Source organism: Nicotiana sylvestris, chromosome 8 (genome assembly GCF_000393655.2).
Source record: "Nicotiana sylvestris chromosome 8, ASM39365v2, whole genome shotgun sequence".
Classification (NCBI taxonomy): Eukaryota; Viridiplantae; Streptophyta; class Magnoliopsida; order Solanales; family Solanaceae; genus Nicotiana; species Nicotiana sylvestris.
The window spans coordinates 59,897,759-59,912,899 of NC_091064.1; the positions used below are offsets into that span (position 1 = coordinate 59,897,759).

Consider the following 15,141-nt stretch of genomic DNA (forward strand, 5'->3'; position numbering starts at 1 on the left):
CATCTGACTTATAAAGTGGTGTATGGAATCACTAAACTTCTTCTGATCTACATTAGTAATGGATTTCAAATGCCTAGTTTGCTGATGAGGAGGGAGAAAATAGGAGGTTCTTTTATCATACTGCAAAGACAAGAGAATTGGATAACCTTCTCGGAGATATATATCATAAAATTCTGGGTATGTATTCTTTGATTCTTGTCTGTAGCTTTCACAGTTATAATTCTCGAAGAATTTCTTTTAAAAAAAAAGGTTCATTCAAGCAAGATTGAATAGTAACAGCAAACAAGTTTGAGTGCAGTCTGCAATCACTGTGTGTGATAGGCGAAATCTTGAAACTTTTTCACTACCAAGCACCAATATTTTCGGGGCATGAATATTTTGATTCAGTTTCTATACAGTTTCTTTTTACTCTTTTGAACTTTCCAAAGATATGGAGAGAGCTATTATGAGGGACCTAGTGTCACATATTCTTCAGTTCTCAGTGCATGTGAACAAGGCTGTTAATTTTGCAGCTGAGCTTGACTGGTGAGCATTTCCATACAAAATTCTTGCTTCTTATATTCTATTTTCCGTTTTTATTGGTTTCCTGATTTATTTTATTTGCTTCCAATGTAGTATTTTAGCATTAGCCTTGGTTGCACGTCAGAACAACTATGTAAGGCCAAATTTGACTAAAGAAGACGTGATTGATATAAGGAATGGAAGGTAAGAAACATGCATATAATCTAGAGTATCTTTTTTATGCTAATGCAATTAGCTTTACCATTCCTTATCACAAAAAAAAAATGCAATTAGCTTTACCATTACGGCATCTGTTATGGGATGCCCTTTTTATATAATTCTTTTTCCAGACATGTTTTGCAGGAGATGACAGTAGACACATTTATTCCCAACGACACAAAAGTTTCTCATGAAGGTACAAAGGAATGTCCATATAGAAGCCATTTTAAGCTCGTCTTGCCAAGCATTATATGTCCTGTGGCTGATCATTATGTATTTTCTAGGAAGAATTAATATCATCACAGGCCCTAATTATTCAGGCAAAAGCATCTATATCAAGCAGGTAGAACTCTCTTTCTCTCACCACATACAATGTCAGTTTGGTGCTTTGGCATGTAAATGTGCACCTAAGACTGCCTAAGAACCTGTCAGTTTCTGTTGTAATCAATTACTAGAGATTACAGATCTTTCTTCAATATGCTATTTTATCACCATCTTTCTCCTCCCATTAGTTTGGTTTTAGTCATCCATTCTCAGAATTTATTTGCACAGGTTTGGATTTTCTTTTTTGGGGCAACACGTTGTTAATCATCATATCATACTATACTAAAAGTGGGAAGGTCCTAAATCTGAAGCTGAAAGACGAAAATAACCATATAAAATTGAATAACTTTTTTACCCTTTAAACTAAATCTAATTTCTACAAGGATTCATATTCAGGTGATTACATCATTTCAGTTAAAAAGACTGCAAAACAGTAAATTACTTCTTTGAACACAATTAAGTTGATGCATATTATTAGGACCAACTCAGGTACGTTGTAAAGGCTTAGAATTCCAAAACAGTTAATGCTTACAATTCCGAAACAGGTATATTGCTATAATACATAACAGTTCACTAATGCAAAGAATTCCAAAGAAAAGTTTAGGTACGTTGTGGAAACCGAAGCAATCCACCATCTTCTCTTAATTTTGAAAAACCTACCATAAGAATATAAGAAAAAATGATGCCTCTAAAAGGACATTGTCTCTATGCGGAAACAACAAGAAAAAGGAGGAGAAATCTTTGCTGATTGATAATATGGAAGATCATGATCATGGTCACGATGATAAGAATAAGAAAAAACAACCAATATTCACAAGTAAGAAGATGAAGCTTGGAATGATAAAAGCTAGATCTCTAAGCATGGTTTAGAAAAAACAATGCAGTTGCAACACTGGTAGTTGATAATATTAAGAAAGAGCAGAAAGTGAAGACATTTGGGTATCGTTTCATGTACTTGGAAGAGTTGGAAGTCACAGTGTGTTGTTTTTACCTGCAAATTCTACAAGAATGTTTTCAAGATTCAGCTACAGAAATTTTCTGAGTATATTATTTGCATGAGTTTTATCCATTTGTTTGCTTAATTAATTCCCTCTCCTTTAATTTTCTTCTAATCTTTTTGGAGCTATTCATGCTTTTGGCTTAAAAATATGGTTTATGCTTGCGACAAGCGTCCTACAAGCCCACTCGGTTTACCGTTTCTTAGTGTTTTCTTATCCATATCTACATGGTTTCTGCCCAAAAAATTGAAAATCCCAGCATTTTTTAAAATCTCCAGCCGACCAAAGATAAATTGTCCGTTGCTCACTTCTTGCCTTCTGCCTTTCATTTTTTTCCGCTTAATGTTTTTCTCACGGTTTGAGATTTTCTGATTCATTTTTATTATTATTGTCGAACTGATCTGTTCTAATTTATCAAAGAAGGAATGCTTTTGAGTACTATCTGTATAGAATAAATTTTTATCCTTTCAGCCATTCAAGTTCTTCAAATTCTAGAGATTGCTGCTCCCCTTCTTTACTTTGAGCTTAATTGAAACAGTAGTCATCCTAGTAATTCTAAGAGTTCTCCATCTCCAAGAGGCTTCTAATTTAATAATTTTATCGGTCGTCCGAGTCTTCTTTTAATCATTATTATTCAACTTATAATTAAATAATCCTCAATGGCAAAACTATTCCTATTCAAGTTGGACCAATCAGAATTTGCGATAGGGTTACCTTTCTTGATTTACAAGATTCAACCCTTTCAGGAAAAACATATCTTGAATCACCCAAAAAGATATCTACCACCTTGCTGCTATGTGGAAAGAGCTGAAATGGATCATTGCCCGGATATATTTCAAAAGCCTGACTCTGATGCAATTCTAATATCTTCCATTTTTTCAACTTTAGAGTATTTTCTATAAAGATTAATGTGCAGTTTGATTGTTTATTTCTTTTCAAATTATAATTACTTGATTATGTTTCTCTCTGCAAACAGTTTGATTAACTCGGAAATTATGTTGCAAAAGAACTTCATTAACAAAAATAATAATGGTCTCTTCATTTTTCTCTTTTAACGTTTATGTATATTTTTACCATAATAATATCATGCACCTTTTATCATCTTGAGCTTGTACTCTTTTCCTTTAAAGTTTGTTCATACATAACATATGTTTAAACATTAACATTTATCTGGTTTTTGAAAAGTTTGTATTAATTGCCACGGGATACACGTGCAACGCACATTGCGAGAAACTAGTAACGTATACAGATGAAACATTCATTAGCTAAAAACTGGGCCTGTCAAAAACTCCTTACGTCCAATGACACATTCTTCAACATATGTGCTGCTATGTCATTTTGACGTATTATTTGCGCTAGGGGGGAGACAGAAGGTATGCACACTGAGACATGTGAAACAATATAGACGTCTTTCGTCCTTCCCTTTTGGGTGAATTTGGTAAAATGAAAGAGACACGAGTTTCTCAATTTGACATACTCTAGTTTCCCAGTTAATCCAGCAATGGCTTGTTTGGCAACAGAAATATGTCTTTTTACTCCTCAAACAACAACAACAACAACAACAACAAACCTAGTGTAATCCCACTAATGGGTTCTAGAGAGCATAGAGTGTACGCAGACCTTAGGCCACCTTAAGAAGGTAGAGAGGCTGTCTCCGGAAGACTCTCGGCTCTTTTTACTCAAAATGTTTGCAAAATATTAGAAAAATATTTTTTAGGGTGAAAATTTTGCTTGGATGATCTAGACATCAGGCATTGTTAACAAATAAGTTTTAATTCTTCTTCTTCTTCCCTACCCTATAGCAGTAAAATTTTCTCCCCAACCACTACATACAACTCTAGTTGTAAGATCTTGAGCAAATGAGTACAGAGACTGATAGCCTCTCCAAGGCTGGCTTGTAATAAACCATGTATAGTCATCTAAAGTTTTCATCAGATAAAGATCTCCAACTCCCTTTGCCGTCCAGCACACATACGGAATCTGGACCTTTCCACCCAATTTACAGACGGCCCCTAACATACTTTGTTTCCATGCATTTTTTATCCTCACACCAATGCCTCTCCAGTCACTAAAGTAAGAAAATTTTGACTTTTTGGTAAACACAACAAACAACACAACTACGCCTACTTCCAAGCTAGTCGGGATCGGTTATATGAATCCTGCGAATCATGTCTTCCATTTACCCGTATCAATCCTTTCATAAAAGTCATAACCATCCGAAGTGCAAGAGTTATTGCAATTCCCACCTGCAGCCCTGATGTACTGGTTAGTGGTTATAATCAATTTCACAACCCAAAAGTTTATATCCAAGTTTTCAGGTAGTGTACTCAAAGCTCTATTAACCGTGGTTCTCTGATCTGATACGAGGTGTTATACTTTGTAGCTTTGTATAAAATCCCCTTAAACATATTCTTTTCGACTTGATGGAAATGGCCACGGATATGTGTTCCCTCATCGGTGGTGAACTTATCCTTCTTTTTATATAAGGAATAAAATATCCTTGTCTTTAAAATTATTCTCATACTTCAAACTCATAATGAAGTAAACACCAATGGAACAGCTCGTCTGTTCTCGGTGTTCATCAATTTGGTTCATCAAAAAACAAATATATATATATATATTTGTGGTTCCATATTTGCTCCAGTTAATCACTCCGTTTAATATTCTTTTAGGTTGCGTTGATAGTTTTCCTTTCCCACATTGGAAGTTTTGTACCTGCAGATGCTGCCACAGTGGGTTTAACTGACAGGTTTTCTGCACTTCTTCTGTAGTTTTTAGTTAATTTTTCTTAAGCAGCACTATTTTCATCTGTAAAAATTGAATATTCACCTGCATTATTCAACGCGATAGCATAATTTCCAAGGAATGTCGACTTTGCATAGGTTGTATTTTATGTCATTTGCTTGATATGTCAAAGAGTGATAATGCCACTTGACAAACAGGATATTTTGTGCCATGGGAAGTAAGTTTATGACTGCTGAACAATCGACATTTATGATTGACCTGCACCAAGTGGGAATGATGTTAAGGTATGCTTAACTAAAACCTAATAAAGACCAGCAAATTGCAATATACCTATGCTTTGAGAAATTTTGCATACTGAAGGACTCCAATATATTCATCTGAGCGTAAAGCCGATATCATTGATCAGTAATTCTGAAATTCAGAATGCTGATCATGTATTTATGTTTATTGTCAGCGTAAGTTTTTTGATAGTGTGTCCAGGCTGAAAATACATGCATAGATAATGGTTTAATGTCAAGGCCGACGACGGAAGCTCGGGACGGAGCCGTATGAGGCGGAAGTCTCACATACGGTTCTCTGAGAAGGGAGTGGCTACCTACTGGAGCTTCGACCAAGCACCACCGGTCAATTCCGCTTTGGGGCCACCCCGACGAAAAAGTCTTAATTATTATATTAGCATAAGTAGTAAACATTTTAAACCAGGGTTTTTGAGACCATCATCTCTATCAGGGTACGATCATAGCTTCATTCATTCGTTGAACCAGGGTATCATACAAGTATATACAGGGACACACACAACACATACGTGATATATACAAGTACACACTAGATGAATCATATGCATGTAATTTCATGTGAAAATCGTTACAGGCATGCAAGTCCTCGGTCCTTATGTTTGCTGGATGAGTTTGGTAAAGGCACCCTTACAGAAGGTTGGTCTTCCAAATATCTCGCATTTCTGACCCTAATTCAAAATTTTCATTTTAAGTTGGACTTTGATATGAAAAAATAGAAAATCTTCCGAAACATTATACTACTAAAATACCAATTGGAATGATAATGCTGGGCCATGTTAATCCATAGCAGCTTTATACTGATTTTCATAGGCACTTAACTACCAATTACCTAGTGATCTAATTTGCCCTTTCTTAAGTGTTAGGGTATGAAGACATGACACTCTGTTGTCTCTTGTAAAAGTATTGAACAACCAAATAAAGTAGTAAAATTTACTGTTAACGCAAAGGTAGTTCCACTGTTGTTGGTTGTCTCATAATACATTTTATTGTCCTTTCAGATGGTATCGGTCTCCTTGGTGGAACCATAAATCACTTTGTGTCATGCTATGACCCTCCAAAGGTCTGGTCCTACTGCCTCCTGATATTTGTTTAGATACCACGTGGAAGAGAGTTTTGGGACAAGTATAATTGATTTTCATAATGCTCATAAGAACTGTGATGGTAATGGCTAAGCATTTTGAAAATCAATTTAGGTACAGTCAAATAATATGAGAATTGAAAAGAATGAGAATAGTTCATCATCTGCATGCGTATTGTATTGATAGAAATGTATGAATCACAGGCTGTTTTTATTTTTTACTTTCTTCTGGAAACAGTATGGTTTGCTTGTTCACTTATATGTCCCTTTTCTGACTAGTTTGGCCCCTCCTCATCCTGTCTTTTGGTCTCAAATAGTACAATTTCCCTCTGATCTTGACGGGCAGCTATGTCTCTGCTTCCTTTAACTGCACTATATCTCTTCTTCTGGGAAAACCACGTCAGCATTGTTCGACAATTATCTGAAATTACAAGGGAATTTGTTATTTAATGATTGCTTAGAACCAAATGCTCAATTCTTTAGAAACAACAAAATATATTGTGCCAATCCGCTGCCCCTTTGATGCTGTGCTATTTTAGTTGTCAAATTTGACTTGATCCTCAAGTGGAGTACATCTTTCTTTCCTTCCTCTTGCACTCCAAAATTGCTTCTTCTAGTTTAAGCTAACCTATATGTCCATATCCAAAGTTACACAACCAAACTGGATGTTGAATATCCCACATGGATTGGGGATGCGAGTATTGGACTCCTTATATGGTCCAGGGCAATCCTCACCTCGCGAGCTAGTTTTTGGAGTTGAGTTAGGTCCGATGATGTTGGGCCCCATCTTATATTGTCCATGCTCCAGATGTCCATTCATGGGTGTGTGAGGGGGAGTTGAGTCCCACATTGGCCATTAAGGGATGGGAAGGCCTCTTTATATTGTCTTGGGCAATCCTCATCTCATGAGCTATCTTTTGGGGTTAAGTTAGGCCAAAGGTCCATTTCTTTATCACGGTATAAGAGTAAGACTCATCCAATTCTCGTGGTGGCCCCCCATATTAAATTGCCCACGATCGAGACTCAAGCCCTGGGCGTGAGGGGTGTGTGAAGAGGTCCACATGACGAGCTTTTTGATTGTAGTATAGACCAACAGCCATCAGCTCTCACCTTGTTGGTAAGATAAGAGCTTCAAGCTCGATTTCTGGTTGCCACTTCACATACTTTGCTACATGCCTAGTGATAAGTTTGGACATCAAAATGTTCTTGAAAATACTGTTGACTAACTTTGTTTGGTAACCTAATTTCTTGCTGAAAGTTGCACCTCACTACTCACTTGTGTGCTATTGTGTTAATGGGAAGTTCCGTAGTCATAACTGTCTGTTTTGCAGGTCCTGGTCTGTACTCACTTGACAGAGATATTTGATAATAGTTGTTTACTGGAGGTAGTACATAATGATTTTGCCTGATGTTTCTTATTTGAAGTCATTTAAACACTTTCTGTGTTGTCCAGACCAAGAATTCATATTTGGATAAATTTCAGTCAGACAGAATCAAGTGTTACACGATGAGCGTGCTAAGCCCGGATAAAGATTGTGCGGATGTTGAAGACATTGTATTTCTCTATAGGTATGCTCAGTTCTTATATGATTTCAAGTATAAATCAGTTATTGCAGGCCGATGCACCTTAAACCTTGTTTCACATTTGATTTGATCCTACAGTCTAAGGAACAAATTACTTTGTGACTATGTTTTTTTAAACTTTGTATTAATTCTTTTTCAATTCCACAATTAGTAATCAGTAACATTTTCATCTAATTTCTTCATAAGTATCTCTTATTTCACTGGAAAAGATAAATTAGCCACTCATTCTCTCATCAGCAGCCTGCATCCGTTCAGATGATCCTATGCCAAGGCCTTTGTCTGTTGCAGACTTGTCTCCTCTAGGTAGTTCTCAATGGTTGTTCTTAGACGTATTCGTTCTATTTGAAATCGTCATTCCGTCTATTCTTTTTGGAGTTCTCATTATCACCCCGTTATACTTATATAATGCCCTAGTCCTTCGTTTCTATTCCTAAGTCTACAAGCAAAGCTTTTTCTCATTGAGGCTAGTGAAAAGTTATGATTTATGAATTTCTATTGTACAGTATAATGGTATTTAAGGGCTTGTTCCTCTACCTTCAGGTAAATACACGTTTTGTTGTCAATCATTGTGAAAGTTGGTCCAAATCATATTATCAGTTCAAGAGTACACTGATTTTGGACTTGACTATGGTAATACATTCTCTGCCAAGGATAAGGTTGCTTCCATCCGTTTCTTTTTGTCTATACTGGCTTTTCCATTAGTTGGATTTCAAGAATGTACTTCACGGGGGTATTGAAACAAAATGTATATGGAGCAACAACCAAGTTTGTTGTTTAGGAAGAATTTGGTGGTCTTGTATTCGTAATCGATCTCAATATGGTTAGAAGCAGTCTACTCGAGCATAATTTGACAAGTTTAGCACAATTATTCAGGAGTTTGGCATGACTTGCAGTGTACATGTATTGACCAAGAGTGAGTTACTAATTTGACACAATATCTTTTTTGACATTTTCAGAGCAAGGACCAAATGAGTCGTAATATTTCCTAGGCATTAAGCTAGCTCTATCTAAATCAGTGATTGTCAATTCACAGCATAAGTATATTCTCAGCATCCATCTTAGCATTCGCATCTCTGTGATACTCATCTTGTGAATGCGTTGGATTTTAGTGGTCCAACATTCTACTCCTATATAACATTGCTGGTCTTATAATTGTCCTATAGGACTTACTTTTCACTTTGATAGGTATCCTTCTATAACTTAACATTCCAGTAGCACTTTTCCTTCTCAACAAAATCCGATTTTGATTCTATGTATAACATCTTCATCTGTCATTCTTTTCTACTAGAACGATGAACCTAGATCTCTGAATTATTTGCTTTTAGGTACCACAATCCCATCTAATCTAATACTTTACTAAAAGATAAGGACATAAAAATAAACTTAGCACTTCGTCAGATAATGTGCTCACAAGAATGTTATCAGAGGTTTCATAAAATCAAATGATCAATATTTGCAAATATATTCACGAGTCCATTGTCGAAAGACCATTATTCAACTCTTGGACAACATTAAAAAAAACAAAAGCGATGTGCTTCCTTTCTATCTATCCAAGGGATGGAATGGCAGAGGCCTTTGGTTTTCCCTCTAGTAAAGAATAGGGACCAGGGGCGGCTTTAGGGTGGCGGAAGGGGGTTCGCCCGAATTTCCTTAACCAAAAAATTATACTGTATATATAAGGCAAAATCTGATTTTTTTTACCTCTATATATTAAGTTTTGAACCCCCTTAACACAACCCAAAACTGTAGCTTAGTGGTCAAGGGGGTTCAAAACCTTCCTAAGGTCATAGATAGTTAAATAATCGTAAATAACCCTAATCCCATATGTATTAGGAATAGGACATGTATTATATATATATATATAGGGCTCATTGTATCATTGTAATTATTAATCAATAATAGTTTCTCCAGTGCATTCTCATATGGTATCAGAGCATTAGTGAGAAAACATCACCGTGCGTCATTCCGGCGTTAACCGGGAAGAAAGAACTTAGTCATCGTGCAATTTTTCCGATGACCTAAGGCCTGTCTACGTGCAAGTCACTTTCTGTCGGTTGTGCAAAAAACCAACACCACCACGAGGTAGATCACTCCTCGGCGACCAACCCGTTAAAATTTCTCCGGCAGAAAAGCTGCCACGCGCCGGCAACAGAAATTTTTCGGCAAAGGTTCTGACCCACGCGCCGGCGCGTGGGCCACTTTTTCGCGAAACTCCTTCAGAACAGCTTGCTCTCCTCACAATTCCGAGCCTACCCTTCTAGTTCAAATCAAATTCCGACCACTTTTATATTTTTCCGGCGTGAACAATAATTCCAAAAAAATCTGCTTTTTTCCTGGCATAAACATTAAAATGCATTCGTATCACAAGCCTTTGATTCACAATCCACTGGATTCAATGCAATTCAGATGGTTTCTATACCGAATTATATGGAGTTCCTTCAGTATAAAACATGTAAACAGACATCTTCAGGGATAGTTTCCGTTGTTCAAACAGATCGTAGCGTGACTTGTGTCTCCCAATCTTCAACCTCTGAGTCTTGGGTCATTGATTTAGGTGCATCTGATCATATTTCTGGTAACAAATCTCTTTTAACTAGTATTTCATATTCTCAATCTCTTCCAACGGTCACAATGGCCAATGGGTCTCAAGCCATGGCAACTGCAATAGGTCAAACAAATCCACTTCCTTCCTTATCTTTAGACTCAGTTCTTTATGTTCCTGATGATCCTTTTAATCTCATAGCCGTTAGTCGCTTAGCCAAATCACTTAAATATGATGTTTTAGTTCTTGATGACCTTGTTTTTATACAGGAACGCAGTACAGGGCGAATCATTGGTACCAGACGTGAATCAGATGGACTTTATTACCTTATCCTTGCAAAATCACATGGACTCGCATCTTGTCTTCCTCTAATAACTTGTCCCGTTACTGATTCACCAGATTTATTACATAAACGGTTAGGACATCCTAGTTTGTCAAAACTTCAGAAAATGGTACCTGGCTTATTAGAGTGTGAGTCATGTCAGCTCGGTAAGCATACCCGCTCCCATTTCCCGCAGCGTCTTGATAATCGAGCAGAGTCACCTTTTACTTTAGTCCATTCAGATGTTTGGGGTCCTAGTCGGGTCAGTTCTACCTTGGGATTCCGCTACTTTGTCAGTTTCATTGATGATTATTCTAGGTGCACTTGGATATTTTTGATGAAAAATCGATCTGAGTTGTTTTCTATTTTCCAGACCTTTCACGCTGAAATGCAAAATCAATTTGAGGTTTCTATCCGCACATTCGTAGTGATAATGCCCTACAGTATTTGTCTTCCCCATTTCAGCAGTTTATGAACTCCCATGGGATTATTCATCAAACATCTTGTCTGTACACATCCCAACAAAAAGGGGTAGCTGAAAGAAAGAATAGACATTTTATTGAAACTGCTCGTACCCTACTCATACAATATCATGTTTCGCTGCGTTTTTGGGGGATGCAATTCTTACATCTTGTTGTCTTATTAATCGTATGTCATCTTCAGCTATCCAAAATTAAGTTCCATTTTCTGTCCTCTTTCCCCACTTACCTTTGTTCTCTCTTCTACCCCGTGTCTTTGGGAGTACGTGCTTTGTTCATGACCTTACTCCAAGAAAAGATAAGTTAGCTCTTCGTGCTCTTAAGTGCATATTTCTGGGTTACTCGAGAACGCAAAAGGGATATCGATGTTATTCTCCTGACCTTTAGCGATTTCTTATGTTTGCTAATGTTACCTTCTTTGAAACCTAATCATACTTCACAGGTCCAGTTAATCACTTAGGTATTTCTGAGGTGCTACTAGTTCTTTCTTTTGGAGATTCAGTCCCTATCTCTCATATCTTCCTCCATAGCTCCACCACCTACAGTTCCAGTTGCAGCTCCACCACCTATAGCTCTAGTGCCACCACCTAGTCCAGTTCCACCAACTATAGCTCCAGTGCCACCACCTAGTCCAGTTCAACCTTCTACAGCTCCACCACTTCTGACTATCATCGTCGTTCGCGCCCAGCATCAGGCCCAGCTGATTCACGTCCTGCACCTGACCCTGCTAATACTGCAGACTTGTCTCCTCTTAATCAACCGATTGCACTACGAAAAGGTATACAGTCCACACTTAATCCTAATCCTCATTATGTCGGTTTAAGTTACAATCGTCTGTCATCATCCCATTGTGCATTTGCGTTATCTTTGTCCTCTGTTTCCATCCCTAAGTCTACAGGTGAAGCACTGTCTTATCCCGGATGCGACAGGCTATGATTGACGAGATGTCTGCTTTACATACGAGTGGTACTTGGGAGCTTGTTCCTCTTCCTTCGGGTAAATCGACTGTTGGTTGTCGTTGGGTGTATGCAGTCAAAGTTGGTCCAGATGACCAGGTTGATCGACTTAAGGCTCGTCTTGTTGCCAAAGGGTATACTCAGATATTTGGACTCGATTAAAGTGATACTTTCTCTCCCGTGGCTAAAATTGCATCAATCCGCCTTTTTCTATCCATGGTTGTTGTTCGCCATTGGCCTCTCTATCAATTGGACATTAAAATGGTTTTCTTCACGGTGACCTTGAGAATGAGGTTTATATGGAGCAACCACCTGGTTTTGTTGCTCAAGGGGAGTCAAGTGGCCTTGTATGTCGGTTGTGGCGGTCCCTCTATGGTCTAAAGCAGTCTCCTCGAGCCTGGTTTGGTAAGTTCAGCACAGTTATTCAGGAGCCTCTTAGCGATCCTGCAAGATATAGGCGGTTGGTTGGTAAATTAAATTACCTCACAATGACTAGACCTGACATTTCCTTTCCTCTGAGTGTAGTGAGTCAGTTTATGGATTCTCCCTGTGATAGTCATTAGGATGCAATTGTCCGCATTCTTCGGTATATAAAATCAGCTTCAGGCAAAGGCTTATTGTTTGAGGATCGAGGCCATGAGCAGATCGTTGGATACTCAGATGCTGATTGGGCAGGATCACCTTCTGATAGACGTTCTACGTCTGGATATTGTGTCTTAGTAGAATGAAATTTGGTGTCTTGGAAGAGCAAGAAACATAATGTGGTTGCTCAGTCTAGTGCAGAAGCAGAATATCGAGCAATGGCTATGGCGACATGTGAGTTAATCTGGATCAAACAGTTGCTCAAGGAGTTGAAATTTGGTGAGATTAGTCAGATGGGACTTGTGTGTGATAATCAATCTGCTCTTCATATTGCGTCAAATCCACTGTTCCATGAGAGAACTAAACACATCGAGATTGACTGTCACTTTGTTAGAGAAAAGATACTCTCGGGAGATATTGCTACAAAATTTGTGAAGTCGATCAGCTTGCTGATATTTTCACCAAGTCCCTCACTAGTCCTCGTATTAGTTATATATGTAACAAGCTCAGTACATATGATTTATATGCACCAGCTTGAGGGGGAGTGTTAATTTGATAGTTAAATAGTCGTAAATAACCCTAACCCCATATGTATTAGGAGTAGGACATGTATTATATATATATGGCTCATTGTATCATTGTAATTATTCATCAATAATAGTTTCTCCCGTGCATTCTCACAGCTACAATTTTTTTAAACTTTTTTTCTTTTTCTGAACCTCCTTCGTGGAGATCCTGCCCCCGCCACTGATTGGGACCTCACACTCACTAGCCAATAGGCTTCTCTCATACCTTTCTTTGTTCATCGTTTGATATTCTGGTATCCTAGGCGTAAAGGTTCGCAAACTAGCTAACTATGTAGTAAGTTTGGTGTATACAACTTGTATGTGCCCACTTGAGGAGGTGTGACCCTTCTGATGGATAAACTTGGCTGTCATAGTCAAAATTTCAGTTTCCTATTTTATTTCAACTTAAGTGAACCTTCTGATTTAAGGTTCTCCGCATTGCCTAATTTGCCATGGACTATTATATCATTCATTTTTGTACATTAAAGGCTACACGCATGACTTTATGAGCATTTAACTTTTACCGTGTCCGCATATTAGATTTAAATTTTGGTGGTTGTTATTTCTGCGGGAATGGTGATATCACCTACTCTTGCATGCTTGGCAGGTTGGTCGCCGGACGTGCCCTCCTTAGCTATGGTAAGTGCAAGTTTCTTTCCTCGAAGGAACATGCATAACAGTAAATTTCTAATGGTTTGTTTTTTCTGCAGGGTTGCACTGTGCGCAGCTAGCTGGTATGTTAAATTATTGCTTGAAGAAATATTTCCTTATCCTTTAAGGTGGCCTAAGAGCACCGTATATTTGTAACATTTTTAATGAGTCAACTTTTTTAATAGTAGCTTAGTTTTATCTTATCATTGCATTTGATTAGGAAAGAAGGCTGTAAGGTGTTTGGTTCAAATTATATGTAGGATGTGTTATGAAAGCTTGATCCTTCTCTAGCATCTTTGATTTTTGATTATCTTTCTCATACTAGCAATCAGTGGTATGAAGATATTCCTTGAGAAAGAAAATGGAAAATAAGTTAGAGAGCGATATCATAATCAGATTTCTGGTAAAAATCCCATAGTGGTTCGTTGCTTTACATGTATTGCTATTCCGACATATCATCTTCGGCATCTTGGAGAGTATTTGTACCCTTTATGAGCAAAAAGTTTAATTTGACAATTCAAGTGTACTTGTTCCTGCAGGATTACCTCACGAAGTTCTAAAGCGAGCAGCATTAATATTGGATACTCTCAAGAATGACAACCAAATTGAGAGACTTAGCAGGGATAATGTAATAGCTCGTGATCAGCAGTACAAGGTGTATATCATTTTAAACAATGTCTCAGAATTAGTAAAAGAAAAGTCATTGTATCAGTATCAACAATTTCAAGCCTTCAATTGCAAAATGAATGCAGGATGCAGTGGAGAAGTTCCTAGCGTTTGATGCTCGGAAAGGTGATCTGCTCCAGTTCTTTGAAGAGATCTTTTCTACCCAATCCTAAAAGAAATCATATTCCTTTGAATTTTGTCTTTCACATTCACTGCTAACTCGGTTATATTTGATCAATGATGCAAAACTGTATCCATGAATCTTTTTGCGGGACTCATAATGTAAGGCAAAGTTGGTATCTTCTCTCAAGTCGCTTTGAGCTATGTAAGGCAAATAATTTGGTTATTTTGATAAAAGATACTCTAACGTCGTCAACTTGGCTCTACTTTACCTATAGTATAAGTTTTTAATATAATCCTTATTCAAATGTCCACTTGCCAACTCTTGAAAGATGATTCAAATTGGGTAAAAGTTGGGGAATGAATTGACGTGACGATGAACGTGTTTTAAGTTTTTAACTATTTCGAGGGATGGCAATGGGAATTAGTTTATTGAAACGTCTTTATTTTCTAGGCTCCCATAGTGGTTAGAGTGTTTTATATAAGAATAAGAGCAGAGTTTTGAGTTTTTG

The 15,141-nt window shown here is 37.5% G+C and overlaps 1 protein-coding gene across 15 annotated transcripts in view; it reads left to right on the forward strand.

The window, feature by feature from the left end:
* LOC104249255 (DNA mismatch repair protein MSH5) overlaps positions 1-14,885 on the forward strand; it is a 38,287-nt gene extending 23,402 nt beyond the window's left edge. For 8 of the 15 annotated variants that reach the window (XM_070152852.1, XM_070152845.1, XM_070152844.1 and 5 more), the window contains 15 exons: positions 78-177; positions 399-525; positions 616-705; positions 852-916; positions 1,005-1,063; positions 4,715-4,791; positions 4,985-5,071; positions 5,658-5,719; positions 6,082-6,143; positions 7,493-7,546; positions 7,615-7,730; positions 13,800-13,831; positions 13,903-13,926; positions 14,383-14,498; positions 14,596-14,885. In XM_070152852.1, the coding sequence (XP_070008953.1) occupies positions 78-177; positions 399-525; positions 616-705; positions 852-916; positions 1,005-1,063; positions 4,715-4,791; positions 4,985-5,071; positions 5,658-5,719; positions 6,082-6,143; positions 7,493-7,546; positions 7,615-7,730; positions 13,800-13,831; positions 13,903-13,926; positions 14,383-14,498; positions 14,596-14,682 (1,158 nt within the window). In that variant the 3' untranslated portion in view covers positions 14,683-14,885. Of the gene's footprint in view, positions 1-77; positions 178-398; positions 526-615; positions 706-851; positions 917-1,004; positions 1,064-4,714; positions 4,792-4,984; positions 5,072-5,657; positions 5,720-6,081; positions 6,144-7,492; positions 7,547-7,614; positions 7,731-13,799; positions 13,833-13,902; positions 13,927-14,382; positions 14,499-14,595 lie in introns of those variants that run through there. The other 7 variants (XM_070152846.1, XM_070152847.1, XM_070152850.1 and 4 more) reach the window with 7 other exon arrangements.
* The last annotated feature ends 256 nt before the right edge of the window (positions 14,886-15,141 follow it).